Source organism: Myotis yumanensis, unplaced genomic scaffold, assembly GCF_028538775.1.
Source record: "Myotis yumanensis isolate MYYU_CA2020_CCGP unplaced genomic scaffold, mMyoYum1.0.hap1 SCAF_20, whole genome shotgun sequence".
Lineage (NCBI taxonomy): Eukaryota > Metazoa > Chordata > Mammalia > Chiroptera > Vespertilionidae > Myotis > Myotis yumanensis.
This window is the reverse complement of record NW_027223771.1, coordinates 15,222,608-15,234,204: the sequence shown is the minus strand read 5'-3', so window position 1 is coordinate 15,234,204 and position 11,597 is coordinate 15,222,608. Positions and strand designations below refer to the sequence as shown.

General features: G+C 44.6%; 1 protein-coding gene across 1 annotated transcript; it reads left to right on the top strand.

Annotated features, from left to right (window-relative positions):
- The first annotated feature begins 8,841 nt into the window (after positions 1 to 8,841).
- On the top strand, positions 8,842 to 10,826 carry LOC138998333 (zinc finger protein 252-like). Its single transcript, XM_070400404.1, has one exon. The coding sequence runs from the start codon at positions 9,094 to 9,096 to the stop codon at positions 10,222 to 10,224; it is 1,131 nt and encodes a 376-aa protein (XP_070256505.1). The 5' UTR covers positions 8,842 to 9,093; the 3' UTR covers positions 10,225 to 10,826.
- The last annotated feature ends 771 nt before the right edge of the window (positions 10,827 to 11,597 follow it).

Sequence of the window (11,597 nt, the reverse complement as noted above, 5' to 3'; positions counted from 1 at the left end):
CACTCTCCGGACGCTGGGGCCATGGATGGTTGTGAAAAAAATAGGGACATTTTCTGAGGCCGGTTTCTAACTTTTCCTAACATTGCTCAGAGGAAGGACAGACTGGAGGACAGAGGACAGCAGCTGTGGACAGGGAGGGGAAGTCCTGTAAATGATAAGGGAACTGGCAGAGTGAGCACTGAGGACTGAGCCCTGAGATAACACAGGCATCTGGAGGGCACATGGCCTCTGGGCTGGGCAAGGACACTGAGCAGGTGAGCCCATAGAGCCTGGTGGGTGCCAGGCTGTCAACAGACCATTTTCTTTCCACAAATTTTTCCAAATGCAGAATGAATTAGGTGTACGGGTTTGTGGAGCGTAATTCAGGGCCTCACCCCCTTGTGACCTCTGAGAGAGTAGAGTCCTGGGACTGTCAGCTGCTCTTGTATCTCGAGGACCTGGGGACTTTGAACAGACACTCAGCACAGACTCCTAAGGCCAGGAGTAGGGCTTCATGAAGTGGAACTTGTTTGTGGCAACCAGTGTAATGAGTGTGAGGTCCTCCAGACATAGGTTCCAGAATGTGCAAAGGCTGGGAGTGAAGAGAGAGCTGAATCAAGAACCTGCAAGTATGTTTTTTAAAAGACATATATATTTTTATTGATTTTAGATGTAGAAATAAAGGGGAGGGGGAGAGAGAGAGAGAGAGAAACAGTGATGAGCAAGAAATAAGAATCAGTTACTGCCTACACAATCCCTACTGTGGATTCAGCGCACAACCCAGGCATGTGACCTCACCAGTGCATGGGTCTCTGTTCAACCAACTGAGACACATCAGCCAGGACTGTAGGTCACTTTCATACAGGGGATCATGGTCAGGTTGGTAATGGTAATAGTAGCTCAGAAGCAACAGTGTGAGCCTGAGGACTGACTTCTTGCTGGGGCCACTCTTTGTGGGTGGTGGGTGTCACAACACAGCATAGGGACAGACGTTGTCATGTAGAGTGTCAGGGAGAGTGAATGGCTTTGCAGTGGCCAAGGCCTTTAAAAGATGAGTGCACGTGCGATGAATTGGAGGCTAAAGGGAAATTCAACAAGATGAGATAGGGAGATAGGGGTTTGTACATATTTACTTCTACAAACTCTCACCAGGATTTTGTTGTGACTTTTGATGTGAATTAGCTTAGACCTTGAGTGGTCATCTGTGACACTCAGTAAGCCTGGTGCAGAGGGCCATCGGGGCTGGGACTTGAGTGATGATTAAGTGAAAGATGTTGGCTGTGCCTGGTGAAGGGACATCAAGTGCAGCACCAGGGGAGGTGAGCTCTGGGTATCTGAGATCTGGTTGTGGTTCTCCATAGATGAGATTGAAGTAAAAAACAGTCATGGAGAGAAGCCTTCATAGTAGGACTCAAGCCTGCATCTATGAGTGTGGACTATCAGTTCATAATCTCTTTCAAATTGTTTAAATAAATTCATTATTTTAACCTGAAGGAGGACTGTGTAGTATCTAAGACATATGTTTGAGTTTCACTCCTTCCTCAGTGACTCAAGTGGCTTCTTTGCTATATGAAACCATAGGTTTTGAATTTTGGAAAGAAAGTTGGTTTTCTTCGTTTTTATCCTCTGTTCAATTTAAGCCAATGTGTAGCATATACTTACACATTTAATCTGCATTGTTTACATTCTCCAGTATTATTTTTTTTAAGTTTAAGCATTGAACAATACATTAAATGAAGTCTAGGTTTATAATATTTGTTAATTTTCCTGGTGTAAATACTCTCATCATTGTCAGTTGCAATCTGCTAAAATGATGGCACTGAACATAAACATGTTAAAATATATCAGTAGCACATCATTATATTTTATTTGCAACATGCTGATACAGTAGCAACAAATATGCTCCAGATCTTTGGTAATAAAATAAAATTATTGGGAACTGTCAATTTGTAAACCTTTCTTAAAGTTTAATGTAAGTATATTTGATTTAAATTATATATTTTTAAGCATAGGCTTTTGGTGTTTCCATGCATTCCTGCATGGCTGAAACCAAGATCCTCCTGCCCTTATCAGTGCTTCATTCTCGGCGTGTAAAAACACAGTCTGCCTTAGAAATAGTTTACTTGAAATATATCCTTGTAAAAAAACACTTATGAAACCCCCTGAATCCTATCTTGCCTTTCACCACTCTCTGTCATTGTGATGGTTTTTGTGTCTATCTATTCATACATGATTGGGTATTTTATATAAATTGCTCCATGTCTTGCCCTGGCCAGATAGCTCACTGGGTCGGAGAATCATCTCAATAACGACAAGGTTGCCAGGTCCATCACCGGTCAGGGCAATTACAAGAATCAACCGCTGAAGGTATGAGAGTAATGGAACAAAGGAACTGCTGTGTCCCTATTTTCCTCTCACTCTAAACTCAATAAATATGTTTATTCACTCAGTCAGTCCACGCACATGTGAACACCAGCACAGCCCAGGGGCCCCGTGGTGACCAGCAGACAGGGTTCTCATGAGGGTAGAACATGCAGTGGTCCAGAGACAAGTATGGGAGGTGCTGTTGCTGTAAGTGTGGCTGATGGGGAGCTGGGCTGAGCTGCACAGTCACCCACAGGGGATGATAACATCCCTGGGCTAAAAGCAAAGAAGCGGCTGGGAGAAGCTTTGGGCTAGTTCATGCCCCCATGGTCTCTGCACCTTCCAGTCGGGGGTTTTATTGCACATTCAGGTGGTTGAGAAGTCCAGATTACTCTCAGGTGGCAAGGCTGGGAGCAGCAGTGGCTGCTAGGCAGGTGGGTGTGGGCAGGCAAAAGGCCAGGGCACTTGCCAGGGAGAGTTGGTGCTGGGTCAAGTGTGTGGCTCTGAGGCCTTCCCTGAGGCTGATGGTCTCTCTGTTCTTTGGGGCCATGGTTAGTGGGAAGTGGAGCAAGCTCTGTTGCAGGAGTTCCTGGGGGGTCATGACCTGGGAGTCAGCATGTGCTCCAAGTAAACATGTGACCCAGGCAGGGCCAACCTAGTCCACTGTAATGAACTGCTCCAGCCATTGCCCTGCCTAGAGAGGGAGAGGAGCTGTCTCTGCAGAGGCTGATTCCCTATCTGCCCAGCAGGAGGGGTTGCAGGCTGCTGAGCCAGGTGGTCCTTTCCTGAGTTACCAGTGTCTTGAAGTTTAGCCCCCAAAGGAGGCTCTAGATATTTATCAATTTAAAGAGAGAGAGTATCCCTGTTCTTTCCTTCATGGGTAAACATCCACCCTGACGCACTGAGACTGCTTACTGCCTGCACAGCCCACCCTTCTATACACTTTCCGGGCTGTGCCTGGGATGTTCCACTGAAGGTGATACATGCCCCTGACTGAATTGAGTTGATGGACACTGAACTCTGGGCATAGTGTGGTGCTGGGGTGTGTGGTTGAAGGAGCAGAGAGGTGTGGTCTAGGACAGGGCTGGAGATCCCCCTGAGCAGGGCAGCACCTTAATTATTAATGTTGCCTTTAAGAGAGAAAATTAGTATGGCTCAGCATTTTTGGGGTCCCAAACATTTTGTGCTTGGAAGGCACATAACAATAGCAGAAAATCACTCTTGGTCCAATATTGGGTTATTTTGCATTGCTGATCAAGGCCTTGAAAGACTGCATGACTTTGCAGTCTTTGTGGTTCTTGTTTGTAGCCTGGTGCTTCTATCACTGGTGAGTTCAATAATCACCCAGAATAGGAGTTCTTTGTTGTGCTTGTGTGAACAATATGAATTATATTCTCTGTTCACAATAAGTATTACATAATTCTCAGCAATGTTTAGGACAGATCTTCGCCACATACTATACAGGAGCCATGTGGCATGAATAATGAAATTCCATATGCTGGTGTCACTTGTTGTAAGACTCTGAGGTTTAAATGGAACTGCCATTAGGACAGAAACACTGTATTCACAGTGAGTGGGAAAGACTGCAGTAAACTGAAGGAAAAGTGCCCTTCTGAACGTTTTCCAAAAATGATCCAAGGTCTGTGGCTGGTGTGATGTTTGCTTACAGACATTCTCAGGGCCTCCATCTCTGTTTTCTGTGGCTGAACTCATTGGCAGAAAAAAATAAAGTTTGTTGGAGCCCCTGGCCTCACCTCAAGGTTTCCTTAACTGGCAAGACCTCAGACCTTCTCTGACCAGTTTATAGGATGTATTTTTTGTAACCAGTCATCATTCCTGTGGATTGTGATAGCAAAAATCTTCAGTACTTGCCGATATTTGCTGCTCCTGTGGCAAGGCTGCTCCTCCCAGGAAATTAGGAGAGAGTTGGTAGAGCCCATATACGGTTGCGATTTTAATTTCCTAACAAGACAGGGATATCCAGGTCTTTTTTTGGAAGTACTTTTTAAGGCTTTCTTAAGTCTATGTATAACTGACATGCAACAAAATGGATTCTTCTAATGTGTGCTTTTTAAGGCCCATCTCAGCAGCCCTCCTACTCCTTGCGGCCCAGAGTGTGTGGGTGTTCCGCAGGGATGCAGAGGCATCCTTATTGTTCCCCTTCTACTCTGTCCAACCGCCAGTGATGGTAGGGCATGGGCCTGAAGCTCCAGCGCCAGCCATCTTCACGGCTCCCAAGCAGGATACCAGGCTTTTCCTTTGGCACTCTTATTGGCTTCATGTCTTCAGAGCTTAGACACGTTTCTTTAAAACATGATACTCCAGTCAAAGTTTCCGGTTAATAAAATCACTATTGAAAACCGGTCTTATTGATTTCATGCAAAGAAATGTATTGCCATGACTTATTAAGCATTGCCAGATTTCAGAGGAATTATATAAGGAGAAAAACATACTGATCTGCTCTAGGATTTTCTGATTTTCCTTGCCAGCCCTTTTTCATGGATTTTTCAGAGTTACAACAAAATAGTAACTGTTATATTTCTTTTATCAGTCCCCCCTAAGTACTTTGGCATAACTATTTACCCTCTGTTTAGGGAGGCAAAATGTAAATTATTTACTCTCTTCTGGCTTACTGGCCTGTACTATTTGATTAATTTCCTTTTAATATTTCTCTTTTCCTTTTTAAAAATCACGTACACAACCTTTATAAATGTTATACTTTCAAACCAGACTTTAAACCTTCTCTCCATGTCCTTCAAAAATGCATAACCATGCCTCAGATCTTCTATTCCAAACAGGCCTTTCCTAGATTTCTACAGTTGAGATTTGTACTACCCCTGACATGGGCATGGTCACTCAGGTCTGAAAGACAGTATACAAGCTGCCAACTGTTAGCTGTTTCTCAATAGAGACCAAAACCTGGTGGGTATTCTTCTTTGCCCAGTTGGGCACTTGCCCTCTTGGCAGCCAGACACCCTCTACTCTTGGGGTTTGTTATGCCCAGATTTCAAGATACCCAAGAAACCACATCAGGGAGCCAGCCAATCCGATGCAAAAGCATAAGAATCTGTATTTCAAGCTAGCTTGAGCTCCCCATCCACCAGACTCGCAGACACAATGGCAGGCCAAGTGGCTGAGAGACAGAACCCCGCCTAGAGATGGGTTTTAAAGGGGGGGTTGGAGTAAGGGAAGGAGAAAGGACTGTGCTCTGCCGATTGGCCAGGCGCAAGTCGATGTCTTGTTCCTGGGTGTGGCTAGCAGAGTCTTAGATTTCCGGGAAGAAGGTCCTTGCCAAGCACGTGGCCAAGGTAAGATGGAGGATGTAGCCCTTACCCTGGGGCAAGGTGGAGGGCCTAGCCCTCGCCCTTTCAGGGTTCACCCCGCACAGTCATTCAGCCTTCAGTCTTAAATATTTTTTTTGTAGACTTCCATATTTACGTGAATAAATATTTATACCTAAGTAGACATATAAACATTAAATAAACCCACATTTACACCTTATCAGTGAACACGTACTTTTACAGTCTTGGGAATTTGGGCAGATAACAGGAACACTGCCCAAGTCCCCTTATGGGGGCCTGACAAGAACAGACGTGGGGGCCTTTGGCTGGGGGGTATAAAGTCTCCATTCTTCCTCTCTCAGCACTGCTAAGGACAGGATCATTGGAGAGGTCTCTTCACCTAGGCAAGGCTGTGCTGAGCCATCTGGGGCAAAAGTGGTTTCTGCTTCCATTAGAGGGACCAGGTCAACTGGTAAATATAGGAATTCATGAACCACTTAATGGCCGCCTAACTGACATCGGTGGGGGCGGCAGAACAGTCTGCAGCTGTGGTACCAGTAGCTCTAATCATGGTGACTTCCTGTCCTGAGAGGGGAGCTACCTTCTGAGTAACTACCGAGTGCTCTGTCGCTGTATCAATCATAAAGTTCACAGTCTGGCCCCCGATCTTCATTTTGACCATCGGCTCATGGGGGCCCAGTTGGAAAAAGCCCAGTCTGTCCTAGTCAGAGTCAGCTGTTGCCAGTCCAAGGAGGTCTGCCTCAGGTGGCTCTGGCCATTAGCGGCTGGGTGGTTTGGATGGCCTTGCCAGCTTCTTCTGGCCTGCTACTAAACTTTACTCTGTCCCTTCTTACACACGCAGAACTGGACCCAAGGCAGCGAGGTTTGAGCAATTTTAAAATTCCTTAACATTTTATCATTCATGTTGCAGGGAGGGACCGGGTTGGCTCCTCCTGAATAAAAGAACTAATCAAAATAAGGCTTATTTTCTAACTTCATTTGTCCCTGGGTGTGGACAACAAATGACACTAATCAGATTGACATAAACGATTTAACCTTTGTTTAGGGAGGCAAATGCAAAGCATTTACTCCCAAGTGTCATTGGTTTAGGGAAGATAGGATTTCTGACACACTGGTTGATGGGAATGAGGTAGCATTCATCAGTGTTACCCAGTCTTGTAAATCTCCACTGGCATGGGTAAGGAAGAAGGGAAAGAGAGAACTAGATTATGGAGGTGGTGAACTATATTTTTGGAAAAGATGCTGATTAGGAAAAAAATTTAACCATGCCAAGATATATTTGAATTACCTTTGAAGTTGTGCCTCTGGGAATGAAGCTGTGTGAGAGAAGTGTTGCCAAGGAACTATGTGCAGTAGATTGTGAAAAGTGATGGCCTCAACACCCTGGGATTGGGGTCAAGAGGGTGGTGATTTGTGATGCCATGTTTTTGGTGTCTTAGAGGAACAATCATAGGGACATTAAGGCTATTTCCTGAGAAGATCAGTATCAAATCACTCACACTCTCTCTATGGCCAACATCCCTCTCTAGCCTATGCTTTTGACTCCCACTGTATTATAAGAGGCAGTGTGGCATACCTGGGAGGTCCAGAGCTCAGGTATCTTCTATCTGCTCAACTGTCTTAGTTGTTGTGGGAAGAAAAATAGCAGCAGGAAAATAAGAAGACAGTGGCTTTCATGGGATGAAGACCTGGTATTTTCTCTGATGTGTAGTGTGAAAAGAGCGATGGGTGTGGAGGGTGGCGAGTATGACAGACTTACAATCTTAGGAGTCAATCTGATCATGGGCTGTACTGTCCCCATTATGACAGGATGTAAACTTTGAGGACGTGGCCATTGCCTTCTCTCAGGAGGAGTGGGGGCTCCTTGATGAGGCTCAGAGACTTCTGTACTGCGATGTGATGCAGGAAGTTTTTGCCCTTGTATCATCTGTAGGTAAGACCTTCACATTCTCCCAGTGTCCTGAGGTGATGCCCTCTCTTCCTTTATTCCTCAGCCGTAGCTTTCCCTCTCCCACAGCCAGAACATTGCCTCTGCTAATTTTTCCCGCTTTCCTGTCAAACGTGCTGTGGCTTCCAGGGATGAGCTAGATGGGGAACCCTGAGCAAAGGACTCCACGAACATCACTAACACCCATAACCTCAAAAAGTGCAAGAAGTGTTAGGGAGTCAGGAGTTTTGCATTGAGCTTAATGGGTCCCAGCTTGCACTTTCTCCTCAATGGAGGCTTACAGTGTCCGCATGCATGGCTTCAACTTCTGCACTCTTTCTCTAGGTAAGGGTTCTTTGTGGCAGCTTGTGTCATGTTATGGTCTTTATTTACATGAACCATGGGCTGTTCTTGTAAGGCCCCCATTCAATTCTTTGTTATATTTTCTTCCCTGAATAATATAGCAAGCTGTGTTGCTCTGGCCAAGTGCTGACTGCTCACTTCTTCATCACCTATTTCTCTCCATTGGTGCCACTACAGTATTCTGCAACATTGACTTGCACATGTGTTATGACATGCACATACGTGCTAAGTAATCCTCAAAACCAGCTACTCTTTTATTGAATTTTACTTGGAATAAGATGGAGCCAAAACCTTGCACAGCTCGTCCCAGTTCCCAGCAGGCAAGCTGTGCTGAATTTTGTTAGTTGAAAGATTAGCTGGAGATCCATATTCTAATCCATGTGGTGCCTGCCATGTTTGTGTCATATTTCTGCTGAGGCCTTCCTATTTTGTGATCTTCATTAGCCCAGAAAGTCACAAGAGCCTCTTGTTAATCCTTCCTGCACATCTCATATTTTCAGACAATTGCATGGAACCAATTTGTGTGTGTAACACACTCTTGTAACCAGACTTCCCCCTGTCACCACATTCAACATTCATTTCCTCACCATTTCTCACTTTTCAGGTTGTTGGCATAAAATGGAAGATGAGGAGGCCTGTTCTGATGACAGTGTATCTATACGAGGAGAGTCACAAGTAAGGGCATCTAAGAAAGCTGCAGATACCCAGAAGACCCATCTGTGTAAGCGCTGTTTCTCTGTGTTACAACATATTTTTCACCTGACTGGGTCACATGCAGCATACTTTGATCAGAAAGCCCTCTGTACTGATGCATGTCTTGGAGACTTCTATTTTAGTGCAAACCCTCACCAGGGACAGAGGAATGAATGTGGGGAGGAGCCCTGGAAACAAGCTATGGTCAGGGCATCCTATGTGAGCAGGTGCAGCGTCTACTTATCTTCAGTGCCTTCAACCAGCAGGGAGGTTGGGGAAGACTTGCAATGCAACTCAGAGCTTCCCCAGCACCAGGCCATTCTCAAAACTGAGGAGCTACCCTTTGGCAGTGAGATTTCACAGGAATTTCTTGATAAAAAAAGTCATCACCAGTGGGGTGACTGTGAAAATGCTGCCAGCCACAACCTGAAAGTTGTTCAATGTCAGGGTGCATATTCTGGAGAAATGATTTATGAGTGTAACAAATGTAGGAAAGTTTTTAGGCAAATCTTTAACATCATTGGATATAAGAGAGTTCACCCTAGCGAACAGCCCTATCTGTGTAGTGAATGTGGGAAGTCCTTTCATCGAAGGGCTCACCTCACTGTACACCTCAGAGTTCACACTGGAGAGAAGCCGTATGAGTGTACTGAATGTGGAAAGTCCTTCAGTGAAAGAGGTACACTCATTAAACACCAGAGAGTTCACGCTGGAGAGAAGCCATATGAGTGTACTGAATGTGGGAAGTCTTTTAGCCAAAAATCTAACCTTATTAGACATCTCAGAGTTCACACGGGAGAGAAGCCATATGAATGTACTGAATGTGGAAAATTCTTCAGTGAAAGAAGTACACTCATTAAACACCAGAGTGTTCACACTGGAGAGAAGCCATATGCGTGTGCTGAATGTTGGAAGTCTTTTCGCAAAAAATCTGAGCTTATTTATCATCTGAGAGTTCACACTGGAGAGAAGCCGTATGCGTGTATTGAGTGTGGAAAGTCTTTTTGTGAAAAATCTAAGCTTATTAAACATCTGAGAGTTCACAGTGGAGAGAACCCACATGAGTGTACTGAATGTGGGAAGTCTTTTAGCCAAAAATCTAGCCTTATTAGACATGTCAGAGTTCACACTGGAGAGAAGCCATATGAATGTATTGAATGTGGAAAGTTCTTCAGTGAAAGAAGTACACTCATTAAACACCAGAGAGTTCACACTGGAGAGAAGCCGTATGAGCGTACTGAATGTGGAAAGTTCTTCAGTGAAAGAAGTACACTCATTAAACACCAGAGAGTTCATACTGGAGAGAAGCCATATGAATGTACTGAATGTGGAAAATCCTTCCGTGTGAGGAGCACACTCATTAAACACCAGAGAGTTCACACCGGAGAGAAGCCGTATGAGTGTACTGAATGTGGGAAGTCTCTTAGCCAAAAATCTAACCTTATTAGCCATCTGAGAGTTCACACTGCAGAGAAGCCATATCAGTGTACTGAATGTGAGAAGTCCTTCAGTGAAAGAATTAAACTCATTAAACATCAGAGAGTTCACACTGGAAAGAAGCCATATGATTGTACTGAATGTGGGAAGTGTTTTTGAGAAAAATCTAGTCTTATTAAACATCTGAGAGGTCACAGTGGAGAGAAGTGTTAAATTTGCACAGAATGTTTTATTTTATTCACTTGAATAATAACACTGAAGGCCACTATTTGGGAACTATTTTCCGGAATTTAAACCCTTTTAATGGGACATACACTGTACTAGATTCCGCATAAGTTTCCAATACAACTGAGGCTTGAAGGAGTGCATTGCAATGGTAACATGCACAGATCTTCTACCCGATTGATTTGTGGCTGAAGAGATTTCCCCTCTACCACCTGGCTCACCTGAAGACTGTGTATCAGTCCCAACCCTTTTGTGCTCAGGGGAAATGTGTTCTGTGTTCTCTCTTGTGCTTGAGAACATTATGATTATTCCAGCTCCTGACAGGATCTTCATTCCTTTATCTCTGTGGAGGTAATGCACCTGACCCAGGACTCATCCAGGGCACCCGTCCTCAACTAAGAAGTGCTGCCTCTTTCAGGGATATGTGCTTCTCACATTATGCTGTGATGAATTGTTCCAGGTGTTGATTCACCAACCTGCGAACCACTTGCTGTCCTCTGTCTGGTTTATGATCTTTTAGTAAAGGTGTTTTTCTTTTGTACTTTTAATTACGTTGGTTATATTCACACTTGGGTTGCGGGTGAATTTCCCGCCAAAATATAAGATTGCGCGTTAAAATGCCTATATCTTTTGAAGTATGGGTTCGATTGAAATGAAATATTTGGTAATACGCAGTTACAATCGGCCCGAGTTTACACGTTTCCCGCACTCCACCGCAAATCTATATGAACCGAGTTTAAGACGGCTCCCGCGGAGTACGCGCAATTCACGCGAGCCGACTTAACTCGTTTCCCGCAACCCAAGTGTTCAACTCCAGGGATGATTGTCAAGCACAATTATGATCCATCATCATAGAGTTAACAGATATTGTGTGGTTCCCAAACTTTCTTGCCTTAGGAGGGACAGCATCATGCCAGGAAATCACTCTTTGACCAATTGGCTTATAGTGCATTGCTGCTCATGGCCTTGAAATAAAGACTGCATGACTTTGTGGTTCTAATTTGCCTGTTTGTCCCAGCCCATGTTGTGCTATGTAGGAGGCATCTAATTTTTTTCTTCTCTCTCACATTGATGTCCCCCTCAATCTCTTTCTTCCTTTCTCCCCTCCCTTGCACTCTCTCTCAAAATCCATGGAAAAATATCCTCAGATGAGGATTACCAAAAAAACTCAAACATTCACCCTGGTGTCCTGCTCACTTTTCATTTCAGCCTTTGCCTCAGATGCTCCCACTGCAGCTGGGTACACTGTATCTTTCCCAGGGTTTGGCAGAGAGGAGGCCCAGGCAAGGCAATGGGAGGGATTTGGG